Below are 16,544 nucleotides of genomic sequence, written 5' to 3'. Positions count from 1 at the left end.
ATGATTCTCAACTGAATTGTGCTGCTTTCCAAGACTTGGGCATGACCACATCACAGTTGAAAATTGAAGGTGGTCTGCAGTTTGCATTGGCTAACAAATACGGGGGTGAACCTCAGTTATCGCGATGATAGAAAAGCTTAGAATTTAGAGCAAAAAGATACAACCTCCAGCTCAGCTTTGCTGTTACTTTGGCAGTTTTGGAAGAATGTGAGACACACCTTCCTCTTGATACTTTACTGCCATCTGCTGGAAAATGATTGTAAAGCCACATATACCTAGGATAACTGAGCTGAACTGCATCTCCTCAGATTGCCCAGTGCCCAACCTATACATCTGTAGGTAGCACCAGTTCTCTTGTTGTCTGCCTTTTTTTTTAAAATTGAAGTATAATTGACTTACAATATTATATAAGTTTCCTGTCACAACACAGTGAGTTAATATTTTTATACATCACAGAATGACCACCACCATTGTCTACAATTTATATGACCTTAGACCAACCGTTCAACATGTCAGGAAACTTCAGCATGTCAGGAAACAACTTCACAGTGTTCTCATGCACTCAAAACAACAAGTACACATGAAGTGTTCTAGTAATGAGATCATTATCTAAATGATGAACATTTAGAAAGTGAATGAGAGGCAATATGTTAAAAAACATGTTCATCAGAGAGATATTTAGCATCGTGGTTTTGAAATCATTGGTATTGAGAGAGAGAGAGAGAGAGCGCGCACAAAAGATGGCTTATAGCCCTGTACTGGGTTGACTTGTCAAGAGAACACCTGCCAGTAGGTGCCGAATTTTGCCAATCAACCCACCTCTGACAGTGTCATATGTTTATTTTCTTTCCCTCCCAAGGATAGCAGTATTGTGAAGTCTAGACTGTATATTTAGACAGAATTCTCAGGTTTAAAAAAAAGGCCCAGCTCAACGACATTTATGCAGTGTCTCCAATGGTGAGCCAGGTTGACCTCAAAGTCACAGGTGATTGGCGAGCTTCTCTTTCACACGAGGTGCTGCACAAGGCCGCACAGAGGCAGTGGTGCTCCTTGAATGTATAAACATTCTCCTCTGCACCGCATTTCCTCAAGGAGGAGGATGAGGTTGGTTGAGCTGCATATCTCTACCATGTTCCTCATATCTCAAAAAGGTGTCAGCTTCCATACCACCAGCCTTACACAACCAGATCCTGCAAAAAAGAAACCCTGATGATTTTAACATTAGCAGAACCTGCTGGGTAATGTCACACTCTGCTGACTTTATTTGCTTTTCTGCTCTGTATGTGGATGGTGGGCCAATTATGGCACCGCTTATAAACCTCATCCAGCTGTTGTTTTGTGTTCTCCTCTGTCCTCAGGAAGGGTCTAATTTTTAGTTTAAAGGGAAGTAACTGTGTGCTTGGGATACACAACAGTCAAAATGTCAGTCTGCAAATCTGACACCAGAAATAATTATTTTTACCAGTGCCATATGCATATGTCCATACTTAAAACATACACAAATATACATATGCACCACACACAGAGAGATGAAGATCGTATTGCATAATAAGTGTACACATTCAATGTGTAACCCCCTCCTTGGCAGCATTTGCTGGTATGGAGTGGAATTTGCCTGGTATGTAGAGCTCTAAAAAATGCATAGTAACTAAGAGACGGTTCTCTTTGGTGTTTCTCCTGCAGTGTTCTGAAAGTCTCCCTGTTCGCACACTAAGCATTGCACCAGGTCAGTGTCGCCCACCGAGGGTTTTGGGTAGACCAAAGCACAAAGAAGTCCACTTAGAGTGGGGTGAGTGACCACATCTTCACGTCGCCAATTTGGACAATTGGAGGTTGAGTTTAAGACTTACTGCTTTGTAATTAAGTTTCAGGTCTTTCTTCAGAAAACCAGATTTGTGTCTATTGAAAATGTCCATATTCTGTTTAATGTACGTGGGCTTGGGTTTGTGAATGCCCAGCACTGTGGCCCATCCTCCTGTTCCTGGTGGTGCCACATGTGCTGTTCACCCTCTGCCCTCAGAGGGCACTGTTCTAGAAAATGTTTCAGAGCAGGAGTTCCTCAACTTTATTCATAAAATAAAAAATAAAGAGCTTAATAAAGAGGTTAAACCAAGAAGCTGTTCATTAGGTAACGTCTGTATCCTCACCTTTGCCACCCTGTCATGTGTGGGTCCTGGTGTTTTACAGTCTCAGCTCAAGCTGTGTTAGCATTTCCTGTCATATTAATAATTCACAGCATGTAAAATTGCAAATATAAACCTGCAGAACTCTGTCAGACTATTGTTCCCCATCACTTAATGTCTAAATTAAGATGTTATGCCAGTTTGGGGTTCTCTAACTTGATTTAATATGTCCTTTGGTTTCAGGTTAAAAAGAAGATTTTTCTCCCCTCTAATTCTTACCTTTACCTTGCATTAGAATGTAAAGGAATTGCCTAAAAGTTCTATGGTTTTGGGATCATTTTGTTCATATCACTAAATGTACTTGCTTTGAAAAGTATGGATAACATTGTTAAGAAACTGTCTTTTGTATCTCTTTCTCTTTTTGAAGTGGGGGTTCTTTTGTAAATATCAAGGACAGGCTACCTACATGATATTTTGCAGATGTCATAGAGCATAAGGTGTGATAGGGCCAACCTGAAGTAATAAAAAACTTCTAAGATGAACAATGTTCTCCATTCCCAGACGTTCCTGCCTCTGAAAGTGGCTGTGAGGTCTCGGAGTATAGCGTGGAGATGACAGAACCGGAGGATGTAGCTTCGGAGGTGTACCATGGGCCGGAGCTCGAGTGCACCGTGGGCAACCTGCTTCCAGGAACCGTGTACCGCTTCAGGGTGCGGGCTCTGAATGACGGAGGGGTGAGTACATGCGGGCTTATCACCACAAAAACATGAGGTCCTGGCACTTCTGTTTCCACCCTCCTAAAATTCCTCATCTGTATCTGTCCAACTGTGACAGCCATTAAAGAACTGTATATACAATCTTATTTCTGAAGAAATCCTGCTTTGATTTCATGTAGACCCAGCATTGGAAATTTTGATTCTTTTGTCCTCCTGTTAAGACAGGGCTCAAAGTTAATAAGGACTTTACTGTTTAGATGCCTTTTGGTGGTTTCTTAGTTTCTCATCAATTATATATTATAACTTTTTATATTTATATAATATATAATTTATATTTATATAATATAACTTTACCTTTTAGATGCCTTTTGGTGGTTTCCTAGTTTCTCATAGATTATATAAATCATTTATGGGAGATTAGGACTACATAATATTCCTTTACCATGTTGTCTAAATTACTCAGCAATGTCTTAGATCAGTTTTTAAAACTCTGCTGGGGTAGAGGCTAGGGATACCAGCTTATTTGTTTTTTCTTTATTTCATAGAACTCTCTGGTCCTTTCTAGTACTCCATTTGAAGTTGTTGAGGTGGGCTATTCAAGATTGAAAGGGTCTGACTATATGCACAAAGGTGATTGGTTTTTTTAATTGCAGAGTGATGCGGATTCATAATGAGAATGAAGTGACCCAGAAACTATAGGACGTTTTGGTGTGTCACAGATGGGCAGAAATGTAAAAGAAGGTGGAAGGGTGTGGGTAGGGCAAACTGCTGCTAACGCCCTACAGAGGGCCAGTGATGTGTATAAATGCATTCTGTACAAATAAATAGATGTAATTAATCGATGAGATTTTTATAAGAAAGAAAGCCAAACTGACAGTGACAGCAAGTTGGCAATGACCCTTCTAGTTCTTGGTGTTCATTCATGCCTTTCAGAAGTGAAGTGTGTTTGTCTTTAGTCTGTTTCAAGTTAGCCAGGCCTTAGTTTGAAAACATTTGGTCTGAAGTAGGGTCACAAACCTTGAACAAGAGCTGGATCTCTTCTAATTCACCATTAGGAAAGAATTTCAGATACAGGTATTTAAATTAAAAAAAAACCCACACACAAAACTAGACAATTAAAATGTATTGGTGAGAAGATAAGAAAGCCTCTGTACCCTGACTTTTCATAAGTAAAAGGAGGATGGATGGTGATAATCACCCATGCTGCAGATGAAACCCTGGTGATTTTCCCCCTCAACTTTTGAAGAAGATATTTGCCATGATAAAGACACATGTGCAACTGGACTGATTGAGGTTTACTTTCTCCTTTCACTAATTTGTCATTTAAAGAAACTATCTCAGCCTTATTTTTAAATCCTGTTATATTGAAATTTAACCATATATTTGACTTGTGGTCCTCTTCTGTGGTCTACTCCAGATAGTTTCTCCCCTACCTTCAGTATATTTGCAAGTTATATTAGAAAATTTGAAAGATTTTTTTCTTTATGTTTTTTCCTCCATTTTGAAAAACACAGTCATATTCCTCATTCAGTTCAGTTCAGTCTCAGTTGTGTCCGACTCTTTGCGACCCCATGAATCGCAGCACACCAGGCCTCCCTGCCCATCACCAACTCCTGGAGTTCACTCAAACTCATGTCCATCAAGTCGGTGATGCCATCCAGCCATCTCATCCTCTGTCATTCCCTTCTCCTCCTGCCCTCAATCCCTCCCAGCATCAGACTCCTTTCCAATGAGTCAACTCCTCGCATGAGGTGGCCAAAGTATTGGAGTTTCAGCTTTAGCATCAGTCCTTCCAATGAACACCCAGGACTGGTCCGTCTCCTTTAGGATAGACTGGTTGGACTTCCTCATTAGCCTGAAAATTACTTTATTCTTTGCCCCAATTCTTTTAAGTACCACATATTCCACCTTAACGTGGTGGTTCTGGTTCTCTTGATGTGTTTTAAAACTAAAGTGATGATTGTCTCTGAGCAGTGTGGCCACTGATGGTAGGAGGAGGAGAGAAGTGCAGTATAAACCTTCAGATAGTTGAGATGGTGGGCATGCCAAGAAAACAGTAATAGGACTGTTGGTTTCAAATTGGAAAATACCAGTGACTAGAAGAAATACTCAAAATTTGATAACCAACAATTCCACACAGATTTTTATGCCTTAAAAATTAAACTACAGTGTGCATCTGACTTGGTTTACTTTGAAACGCCCTGAGAAATGAAAGCACAATGCTGTGATGTAGCAAAAGTCAGCATTTTTTATTTCTTAGGTCACAGCAAAAATGTATAGTAAACCAACTTTCTAATCCTTTTGAATTGAAAAAATTATATATATATATATATATATATATATATATATATATATAAAAATAGACGTTTACCACTCAAGTAATGTATGTGGGAAGAAAATCTACTCATGTCATTGAAAGTGAACACCATTAGGTAATGCTTTTAATCAGTTGTATTGATGATACCATTAGCCTAGCCCTTGTTTGGTTATAAGCTTGTGTTACATGCACACACACACACAAACACACACATCCCTAACACACCCCTACAAGCACATGTGTGTTTCTCTCTTGCAGTATGGTCCCTATTCTGATGTCTCAGAAATTACCACTGCTGCAGGGCCTCCTGGACAGTGCAAAGCACCTTGTATCTCTTTTACGCCTGATGGATGTGTCCTAGTGAGCTGGGAGGTAAGTCAGGCACACGTTTTGCATTAATTTGTTTCTTCTACTTTATCTGTTCCCCAGTGCAAGGTACAAGGGCTCTACAAAGCTAAAATTCACATGTAGGTCGGTGATTCTTACACAGTCATCTGCCTTAGTGCTTGCCAGGAGTTATGCAGATTTTACCACTGATCCAAATTAAGAGGAAATTGAGTATCTTTTTCATGCTTTTCTTTTGCATGTATTTCAAATATTCTGAGGCATCTTGCTCTTTTTTTTTTTTTTTTTTTTTGGTATAATTAGTTGAACACAAACATCATAAGATTTTCTTCTCAATGAAATTAAATTTCTGAAATTTCCAGAGTCCTGAAAGCTCTGGTGCCGACATCTCAGAGTACAGGTTGGAGTGGGGAGAAGATGAAGAATCCTTAGAACTCGTTTATCATGGGACAGACACCGGCTTCGAAATGAGGGACCTGTTACCTGCTGCACAGTATTGCTGTCGATTACAGGTAGGCTGATACTGTGCGGCCGTTACTCACAAATACTGGTGTTCCCCTGAAAGACTCTTTGGGAAACTTACTCAAAGGCTCATGATGGAGGACATCAGGAAGGGTGTTATGGGAAAAAGAGTCCTTTTAAATAAAAATAGATGCAATCGTTTTGGCATTTTACAATTCATTTTTGCCTCTCTGAGAGGTCCTGAAACATGGGAACAAAATCTGAATCGTCTCCACTGTACTCCTCAACGCCCTTGCCTTGTGTTTGCTGGTTAATTCATTGAATACGGGATCGAGTCCAAGGCAAAGTGGGCACAGCTCCCTAGGGAAGATGCCTTTTGTCTGAATTTTCCAAGATGCACATTTCGCTGGGAAAGCCACTTAGACAAAAGGCAAAAAACCTTTAAAACTTGCCATTCCAGATGTTAACTGGAGCCAGAAACCAACAGGAGAGTAGTTTGGACAGTCTGCATTTGATCATAGGCCCCACCTCCCACCTCTCAGTGACTACTAACAAGGTTTGGCTATCCGTAAGCTTCCACTTGGGTGTCCAGACAGAATAACACAAAGAGCCATCGGCTCCTAGCCTAACCCCCAAGAGTGACAGCAGTCATAGGTTTACTTTCATTTTATTGACTTGGGTAAATATTTTCTTTTCCCTTTGTAAAGCCTTATTGTCTTGAGAAAACAGGGTTCTTTGTTCATTTATTTCCATTTGTCCAGTAACATTTGAGCACTGCTTTGTGCCAACCTCAAAGAATGATCAGGATGACCAGAAGGAGAGATAACAAAGAATTCTATTTTCACACGTGTTTAGATTTAAATAAAGAAGCAAAGATGCCAGGTTTAGGTTTCCATCTGATTTAAGTCATGGATCATATTGTTTATTACACGTCCATTTACTTCAGTGTCTCTGGCCTCTTTGGAGAAAATATTCCCTTCTTAAGTTAACTTTGGGCTTCCCAAGTAGCTCAGTGGTAAAGAATCCGCCTGAAGTGGAGGAGATACAGATTCAACCCCGGGTCAGGTAGATCCCCTGGAGAAGGAAATGGCAACCCACCAGCTCCAGTATTCTTGCCTGCAGAATCCCAAGGACAGAGCCTGGTGGGCTGCAGTCCATGGGGGTAGCAAAGATACAACTTAGCGACTGAGCATGTGCACACACAAGTTAACTTTCCAGATCAACAGAAGCTTTTCTGTTAAATTCTGAAGGCTGTTTTATCGTAAACATTTCTGGTTAAACTCTTTTGTTATACACCCCTCAAATGGACGGCCTGGGACATAATTAACCCTTCATCAGTGAGTCAGGGTCACGGCACATTATCTGAGCTTTATAATAACAATGCTGAGTCACTGGGGAAAGGTTGAATTATGTGCTCCACTCCTGTTTTTGGAACAAGGCAGGATATAAATAAAAACTCTTTGCCATCACAGGAAAGAACTTCAGTTCAACCTGTTTTTGAGTTTTGGTCTCTCTTTAAAATGTTCTATTTCCTTTTTTTCTGTCGGGGTTTTTGTTGTTACTTGGCATTAACACCCCAAAATTGCATTTTAAAGATACATTGGTAAGAATAGAACCTGCGTAATAATCTTGCCTCCCTGTTTCAACAGTAGTATTTTCAAACGTCTATACTTATTTGTCATAAAATGAGTCAGATACTATAAAGGGGATAGTACTCTCAAGACCACACCTGCTATACTAAAGAAGTATTGCCAGGAAAAAATCTCATCTTATATTAATTTCTTGATACCTGGGAACCTAATCTGAATCATTTTTATTTGATATTACTACAAAGTCAGGTTAAAGCCTGAATATTCTTTTAAATATTTGGTGCTTTAAAAATTATATCACTGTACTATGTATATAGTATCATATAAAAATTGGATGGAAGCATTACTTATTTTGTGCAGGAATTTTTGAATTTTTATATTCTTCCTTAGGAATGCTTCAATTAACATGTACCCAAATAATTCTTGGGTACATATGCTTACATGAGGCATATTGTATATTTTACCCATACTCTTAAATATTAGTAAGATTCTTTAAAATGGTTTACTTTGAAATTTGGTAATAATAAGAGATATAACTCAAGAAAGCATTTTCCATAGTATAAGGCTAGTAAAAGAAATTTGGGTCTTAAGTAAGATCCTGGAAAATAAAAAGAACATTATTAGAAATTGGTAAGATTTGAATTTAATACATAAGATCTATACATTGTTAATACTATTGTATCTCCTGGTTTTGATCATTGTTTTATAGTAATATAGGCTTCCCAGGTGGTGCAGTTGGTAAAGAATCTGCCTGCCAATGCAGGAGACACAAGAGACTTGGCTTTGATATTTGGGTCAGAAAGATCCCCTGGAGGAGGAAATAGCAACCCACTCCAGTATTCTTGCCTGGAAAATCAAAGGAGAGGAGGAGCCTGGTGGGCTATAGTCCATGGGGTTGCAAAAAGTCAGACATGACTGATAGTTATGACATAAATGCAGATTTTAAGAATTACAAAACTGATAATACTTTCTTGATTTTTGTAGAGATCGCCAATGTAGTATACTTGATATCAGTTATTTAATTAAAATCTGTATTTTTTCCTCTGGATCCTTCATATCCCCTTAGCCCTTATTAGCCTTATTAAATCATTCAACACAAATGCACATATTTGACAAAGTAATGAGTCAAGAATCATTACTGAAGACCTCAATTAACACCAGTAAGGAGGTATAAGAACAGAATAAGAAGATGGAACCCAGATACAGAGTAAAATAAATAAAATGTTAATTTTAAAAATAATGGAGAAAATGAATAATAGAGTACATTAATAACATGAAAAGGGTAATAAAATACTTAGTGCTGAATTTTTCATTATACTATGAGATTGTAAAGAAATCAATAATTCAACCTTAAGTGTATGTTAGATTTGTATAGTCATAATTATGTGAGATATAAATATTTTGAAAGTTTGAAACAAATTTTGACCTTGATTTCCCTGTAGACCATTTGCTTAATTCTTACCTTTAACAAAGAGTTTTTCTCTTTTCTCCCCCACTCCACCCAGAGATCATCATCATTGCCATCACATTCCCTCAGGCTAGGTATTAATGGTAGTCAGTTAAAGATAGGAGTATTTAAGAAACTCCTTTTGGTTTCTAGACTCAGACCAGCACAGCATCTCAGTTCTATTCTTGTAAGTAGCAGAAAATAATTTCTTTCCATGGGCACTTGAGTCAGTAGCCTGTTGTGGGAGTCGAAGACAAACGGGTCAGCCTCCCATTCAGCCACTTCTGCTGTTATCTCTCTTGATCACTGTCTAGGAATTTCCTTTTGTTAAAAAAAATTATACACACACACACATATACACACATATATATACACACACACACATATATTTATGTCACATACACACATACATATATTTGTGTGTGTGTGTGTGTGTGTGTATGCTTCCCTGGTGGCTCAGTGGTAAAGAATCAACCTGCCAATTCAGGAGATGCAGGAGACACAGGTTCAATCCCTGGGTCAGGAAGATCCCCTGGAGAAAGAAATGGCAACCCACTCCAGTATTCCTGCCTGGGAAATCCCATGGACAGAGGAGCCTGCCTGGTGGGCTACAGTCCATGGGGTCTCAAAGAGTGGGACATGACTGATAGTTATATAAGGTATTAATATTAGGGGAAGCAAAATGAGAAATATATACACTATTTTTGCAACTTTTCTTTAAGTCTAAAATTAGTTCAGTGTATTTTGTTGTTGTCTTGTTTTAAGAAAATTGCTTTAGGAAAATTTAGGAAACTAGGAAAATTGCTATTGCTGTTTTGTTCTTGATTTTCCTAGTGGGAAGTGAAGCACTGACCATTGGCTTAATACTCAGCCAGGATTTTGCATGTTAACAAATTTAATCTTTAAAATAACTGTATAAATTATGAGTTACTATCCTCATTTTATATCTGAGGAAACAGACTCAGAAATATTAATTTGCCTAAAATCACACAGTTAGTAAGTAATGAAATCAAGATATGAACAAAGCTCCAACTCTAAAAGCTATGTTCTTTTCCTTGTATTACACAGTTGTTAAAACCTTAGTTAATATGAAAGTTGGGCTCCACAGTATCTTATTTTTCTGCCCCTGTGATAAATTTGTACCCAAAAAGAATATCTAAATATATACTCTTAATTTGTGACATAAATATTCTACCAAAAAGAAAGTTGGTGTTGTCATGAAATAGGACTAGATGTAAAAAATTTATTACAGAAGGGTTTCAAAAGCGATTATATAGCGAATGAATGCTCTTAACTTGCTTCTTTGAAATGAATGATAACACACAAGCATTGCAGTGAACCTTTGATATAAGAGCTCATATGACTTTCCTTTTGGTTTATCATTTGTCCTCATAAGGTATCCTAAGAAGTAAACTAGATTTTTGAGTACTTTCATTTTTGTCAAGAGGTTGCCAAGTGTTTTTATAAGGGAAAAAAATATTGCTAATGATGTTTATTGAGCACATGCTTTGTATCAGGTACTGTTCTGGTTGCTAGGGCTACAGCAGTGAACCAGACAACCTTGCCCTCACAGAACTTATATTCTAATCAAGGAAGAAATTAAATGAAATACTATTATGTTGGTGATAAATGCTATAATGAAAATAAAAGCAAAGAAAGGAAATACATGAGAAGGATCATGGGGGTTGGGGTGGGGGTAACTACAAGTTTAAATGTGGTGTTCAGAGATGTCTCTCTGCAAAGGGCAAAACTTGAGAGAAGCCTGAGTAGCTGATTGAATGGGCTAGGCAGACGTCAGGGAAAGAGCTTTGTGGACAGAAGGGGCAGCAAGTTGCAAAGGCCCTGAGGTGAGCAAGCTCAGTGTCCCTGTGAGACAGCAAGAAAGCCAGTGTGGCTGGAGCAGAGGGAGTGAAGGAGGAAGTAGGAGACAGTGAAGGCAGAGTGGTTCTGGGTTCTTGGGGAAGGCGGCGGTGGTGAACAGATCGGATAGGCTCTCATAGACAGTTGTGAGAACTTTGACGTTACCTGTGTATCTGGTGGGAGGACACAGAAAGGACAGTGGTTGTTACAGACTGGGGCGTGGGCTGACGTAAATACCAGTTAGGAGGTCATTACAGTCACCAGATGTGAGAGGGTGTAGTCAGATTAGAGTGGTAGAGGGTGTGCTGATGGCTTGGGCAGGGGTGTGAGAGAAAGAAAGATGCCCAGCAGTGATTCACAGAAATGGCATGAACAACCTGAAGGCTGGGAAAACTATGGGCAGTACAGTGGGGGTGGAAGGAAGGATGAGGAAGAATGGGGTGGACACCATTTTGGAACTGTGTAGACACTTAAGTCTGAGGTGCTTATTTGACATTTAAATGGAGATATTCAGTAGGCAGTTGAATACACTAGGCTGGCATTTGGGGCAGAGGTCTGGACTGTACACATAAATTTGGGTATAGGGATAAATGGCATTTGCCCTGAGACAAGGTGAGATGTCTAGGAGTTTGAGGAGTACAGAGGTGTGCAAGGCCTGGGGCCTGGTTTCCTCCAGGGCTGAGAGATGCTGGTAATGAGTAGCAGGTCGCAGAGGTGACTGAGAAGCAGAGCAGGTAAGTAGAAACAAGAGGACTGCCCCGGAGACTGAATGCGTGAGTATTCGAGCGATGAGTGATCGGGTGTCAGCAGTGACACTCAAACTCAGGTGAGAGAAGAGCATTGACTTCAGATATGAGTTTCGCATTCACGTGGAATACGGTGAATACTTTTCTAAAATTCCTATAGTTCTTCCAGAGCAGCACTTGAGTTAAAAATCAGATTACTGGATTTTGATCCCAGCTTGGCATCTGAATCTTGGGCTTGAGTTATTTGATCTGACTTTGAGTTCCCTCTTTGAAAGGCAGATAAATCTGAGTCAAGGCTATACCACCTTGAGTATGCCCGATCTCGTCTGAAAGGCAGATAAGAATAGCTTCCATGAATTATCTACCTCAGACAGTTATATGAAGATGACATAAGAGGACATAAACTGAAGCGGGCTATGCAAATATGAAGTGTTATTTTTAAATGATTTTTCATAAGAAACAATGGCAACATTATCTTTTATTAGCAGAAAAGGTATGATTGATATCTTTTGGAAAGTGGTTATCAATATGAACATTGTGGAGGATTTATCTCCACCTACATTTCTGGAAGCCATTGCATTACTTTAGACTCAGCAGCACCTAGGGTGGGGGCACTAGTAGGTGCTCATGAAGTAATGGGGACATTGTCTCGCTGTTCTGCTTTTCAGGCTGTTAATCAAGCTGGAGCAGGACCGTCCAGTGAGCTTGTCCTTTGCCAGACACCAGCATCTGCCCCTGACCCTGTCTCCACTCTGTGTGTCCTGGAGGAGGAGACCCTCAATGCCTATCCCGATTCGCCTTCTGTGTGCCTTGTACTGAACTGGGAAGAGCCGTGCAATAATGGATCTGAAATCCTTGCCTACAACATAGATCTTGGAGATACTAGCGTCATGGTGGGCAATACCACCACCCACGTTATGAAAGACCTCCTTCCGGAAACCACCTACCGGTGAGTGCAGGAAAGTTGAAATACAGCTGCATGGACACATACATCAGGGCATGGGGCTACAGAACCTTTGGGTCCTAAAGGCCAAATGGGTGGATTCTAGTCATTTTTAATGCATTTAAGAGTACTAAATGCACATGCATCTCAAAAACTTGTACTGCTTTTTACTTTATGAGTCAGTTACAAATTGATATAATTCCTAACCCTTGAGGGGACATTTCACCAACCATTTTAAGTCAATTCCTCCTCCTTAGTTTTTTGAGAATCCGCTTTTCCTGGTGTTTTTCCTCCGTCTCATCACTCTGCTACACCCTCTGTCTGCACCTCTGAAGCAGGGCTTGGCCATTTTTCTGATCCCCTCAAAGCAGACACACTGTTACAGAGGATCTATGATGGATCTTGTATTCAGGATTTCATGAGTAGCCAGAGAAAAGACATTATATCACACTCCACCCAGCAAAACTCAGTTAACACCTGCATTCTTCCTTGCCCCCAGAGTTCCTGTTGAGGAGCCAGCACTTCACCTTCCCCTATACACCTTTTTCTCAACATGGCCTCTTGAGATTTCAAGACATTTAGTTCTGTCTCCAAGGACTTCCCAGGTGGTGCTAGTGGTAAAGAACCTTCCTGCTGATGCCAGTGCAGGAGACATAAGAGATGCAGGGTCAATCCCTGTGTGGGGAAGATCCCCTGGAGAAGGAAATGGTAACCCACTCTGGTATTCTTGCCTGGGAAATCCAACGGACAGAGGAGCCTGGTGGGCCACTGTCCATGGGGTCGCACAGAGTTGTTCACTACTGAAGCGACAGCACGCATGCACCAAGGTGCCGTAGCTGGGAGACAAAAAGTTGAGGATTAGCATTAGAGGAGTGCAGGAACCATTTGGTTATTCCAGTGCCTTTTCAGGGTGTCTCCCTTTGTCACGTTCAATGGCTTATTAAGGAGGTGAAGCGGAGCCAGATTCAGAAACAGATCCTTAGCTGTGTCTTCAGGCAAATTACTTAAGCTTTTGGTGTTTCAGCATTGTCCACAGCATGAGGAGAACAAGATTACTTACTTCAAAAACATGTTGTAAAGCGTAAGCAAATGAATATTAAATGCTTGTGTAGAGTCCAGCAGTACATAGCAAGTGCACAGTAAACATGTGCTGTAATTTTTATTGTTATCAAGATTTTCACCCCAAAAAACTGGTTCTTCTTGAAGTGGGGCAGGGGAATGCAAGCAGGTAATTTTACTGCTAAAAAAAATGGTTTATTACCACTTGACTTTTTTTTTTTTCTTCTGCAGTGTTTTCTAATGTTCTAGTCTGATAGACTACCTTTTTCATCCCCAGAAGCTGAAGAAAAAAAAAAATCAGTTTATCAGCTGTAAGATAACAAAGGTTCCAACCTGCCTAAGCATCTTATCCCTACTTTCCCTGTCTTCCCAAGGCTTTTGTGGATAATTCATATCAGTGCCTTCCTTTTCCTTTTCCAAGTGATGACAGCAGTTTGTTTCCTCTCTGATTCTCTTCAGAGACCTCTCTTGGGCACAGACCCACCGTGCACTGTGGGTCTATGAAATAGTGATGAACACCATCCTTGCCCTCAGAGCACTCAAGGAATTGGGACACTTACACAGCAACCTAAGATAGAAGGTGCTTGTGACCTCACAGGCCGAAAATGACACCCTACAGAGTCCTTTTGGCATTTCAGAAAGGTCAGAATGGTCAGGATGGTTTAAAGTGGAAATCAAGTTAGAAATAACTTGAATAAAAGAGGTATGACTTACATAGCTGAAGAGACAGTCCCCAAGGGCATTTTTCATTTTTAGCATCTTAGCCAGTTTCAGAAAACCACCCTCCACCTTTATATGCTAACCAAATACTGACCGTTGTGTCTGAAGCACTCTAATCAGGTGCTAAGGAAATCAGAGGTGATTAAACCCAGACCTTGACCTCAGGGACATTCCCTAGTGATGATGCTCTATGGAGACCTGACCATGAGGTATATCTCTGGGGAAAAATGAGCAAGTGAATGCCATCCCCTAACTGTTTCTCAGAGACCACATGTCCAGAATATTGCCTAACTGGACCCTCAGGCCAGAAAACCTATGGAGAAGCCACTGGCTCAGGGCTCACTGAAAGATCTCATGTCTGCTGTGAGACCCACAATCCATGTCTATGCCAGAATGGACTCAGATCCTGAGGTCAGTCCTCTGATCATTCAGGTCAGCAATGGCTTTTAGGACAAGGTTCCAGCCCAAGAATTTTGCCTCTTCCTCACATTATGCATACTTTAAAGGTAGTGTAAATGATTATAAAACTTTAGAGGTTTTAGAAAGTTGATAGTGGAGGAATGCTGGTATTTATTAGTCAACATGTAGTCAAATGACTTTAAGAAAGAAATCTAGAAATCAAAAGTTCAAACGAATAAAACTGATGTAGGGGATCTTTCTTCATTGATGAAATGCCAATTACAGTGGAAATTATCAAGAATGTATTCCATATAAGTGGTTGGTTAAAGACATGTTAAAAAGTCCCTAATTCTTTTCAGTATTAATATACAAGGCTAGTATACTGAGCTGAATGTGGAAAGTCACACTGGGAGGATGTCACCTCTTAACCTTACAGGGCAGCTTGGAAGACACCGTTTCAGACAGATTGCATGAAAAATGTACAGCTTTAGAAAAGACACATCTTTGGCCTTAAGTCATATTGTGTGTTCTTGACCAAAAAAAAAAGATTTAGTCAAAATATTTGCTGGCCAATCAATAAATAAAATGCATGTTTCACATTTAAGATATTTAAATTAATATTCACATTTAAGATCATAGTTTGTCCAACTTAAGGAATTTTGTTTCTATAATACTTTATTGGATCCTCTATAGTAGCACTCCAGTCAGCCCATAGTCTTGTTCTTTTATGGTTCAAAAACATGAGATCGTAGTAATTGTGGTGAAAATACAAAATGAGTATTTCAGGGAACTGAGGGTGTAATTTTAGTCCAATCAACTTTTACCTCACCTTTTTTTGTGCCACAAATTGGTCAAAATATAAGTGAACAGATCATGATGTTCTAGATAAAAATGTGGAATGCAACAGGCTATGGGGCTTGGATTAAAAAAAGACTTGTTTTTTTAATTTTTTTTTTAACCTTTAGCAGTCACACATTGTTCTCACATGGAGTTTATTCTTTCTCTGTCTTGCTGGGACAGAAATGTTCACCTCTCCAGCCAACCTGCTGACACTAAAATGGACCCATCCTTTCTCTACCGGTGCTTGCCAGACTGTGCACTGGCTTACTAACATCCTGTATAAAATTTGGTTGGAATTACAATGAGATTTTTTAAAGGCACTACTTTTAAATTTAGAATTGAGTTTGTGTTTTGATTCTAGGAGGGAAAAAGCGTTAGAAAAAAAAGAAAAAAAATAATAGGGATGTAGCTTTCTTTTGCATGCTCCGGCCACTATAGGCTTTGTGAGCTGAGACAAGATCGCCTGGTGTTACCCTTTTGCAGAGCCCTGACGTGAATATCTCCAGTGATGAAGCAGTGTTTTCAGGTTCTCCTCACCAAGCAGTTCAACTCTGTTTCTGTATAGTTTCCCATATACTTTGTTAAAACCTGAGCTGAAATCGACTAAAACCAACTCAGTTGATCCTGGGCTTTCTTCTAGAACAGTGATACTCAAAGTATGGTTCCTGGACCAGCATCATCAGTATTAAGTGTAATTTATCAGGCCCTAGTGGGAACCCCTCGGAGAAGGCAGTGGCACCCCACTCAAGTACTCTTGCCTGGAAAATCCCATGGACGGAGGAGCCTGGTGGGCTGCAGTCCATGGGGTCACTAAGAGTCGGACACGACTGAGCGACTTCACTTTCACTTTTCACTTTCATGCATTGGAGAAGGAAATGGCAACCCACTCCAGTGTTCTTGCCTGGAGAGTCCCAGGAACAGCGGAGCCTGGTGGGCTGCCGTCTATGGGGTCGCACAGAGTCGGACATGACTGAAGCG

General features: G+C 40.1%; 1 protein-coding gene across 24 annotated transcripts in view; it reads left to right on the top strand.

Moving 5' to 3' along the window:
- FNDC3B (fibronectin type III domain containing 3B) overlaps positions 1-16,544 on the top strand; it is a 353,923-nt gene that overhangs the window by 296,523 nt on the left and 40,856 nt on the right. For all 24 annotated transcript variants that reach the window (XR_008710578.1, XM_055569054.1, XM_055569058.1 and 21 more), the window contains 5 exons: positions 1,684-1,789; positions 2,685-2,857; positions 5,415-5,528; positions 5,864-6,013; positions 12,274-12,554. Coding sequence is in view for 23 of the 24 variants with exons in the window: in XM_055569054.1 (XP_055425029.1) it covers positions 1,684-1,789; positions 2,685-2,857; positions 5,415-5,528; positions 5,864-6,013; positions 12,274-12,554 (824 nt within the window). In the remaining variant the exon portion in view is untranslated. The remainder of the gene's footprint in view (positions 1-1,683; positions 1,790-2,684; positions 2,858-5,414; positions 5,529-5,863; positions 6,014-12,273; positions 12,555-16,544) is intronic.

This window comes from Bubalus kerabau, chromosome 2 (genome assembly GCF_029407905.1).
Source record: "Bubalus kerabau isolate K-KA32 ecotype Philippines breed swamp buffalo chromosome 2, PCC_UOA_SB_1v2, whole genome shotgun sequence".
NCBI classification, from domain to species: domain Eukaryota; kingdom Metazoa; phylum Chordata; class Mammalia; order Artiodactyla; family Bovidae; genus Bubalus; species Bubalus kerabau.
The sequence above is the reverse complement of the archived record's forward strand: the minus strand, read 5'-3'. Positions and strand labels throughout refer to the sequence as shown.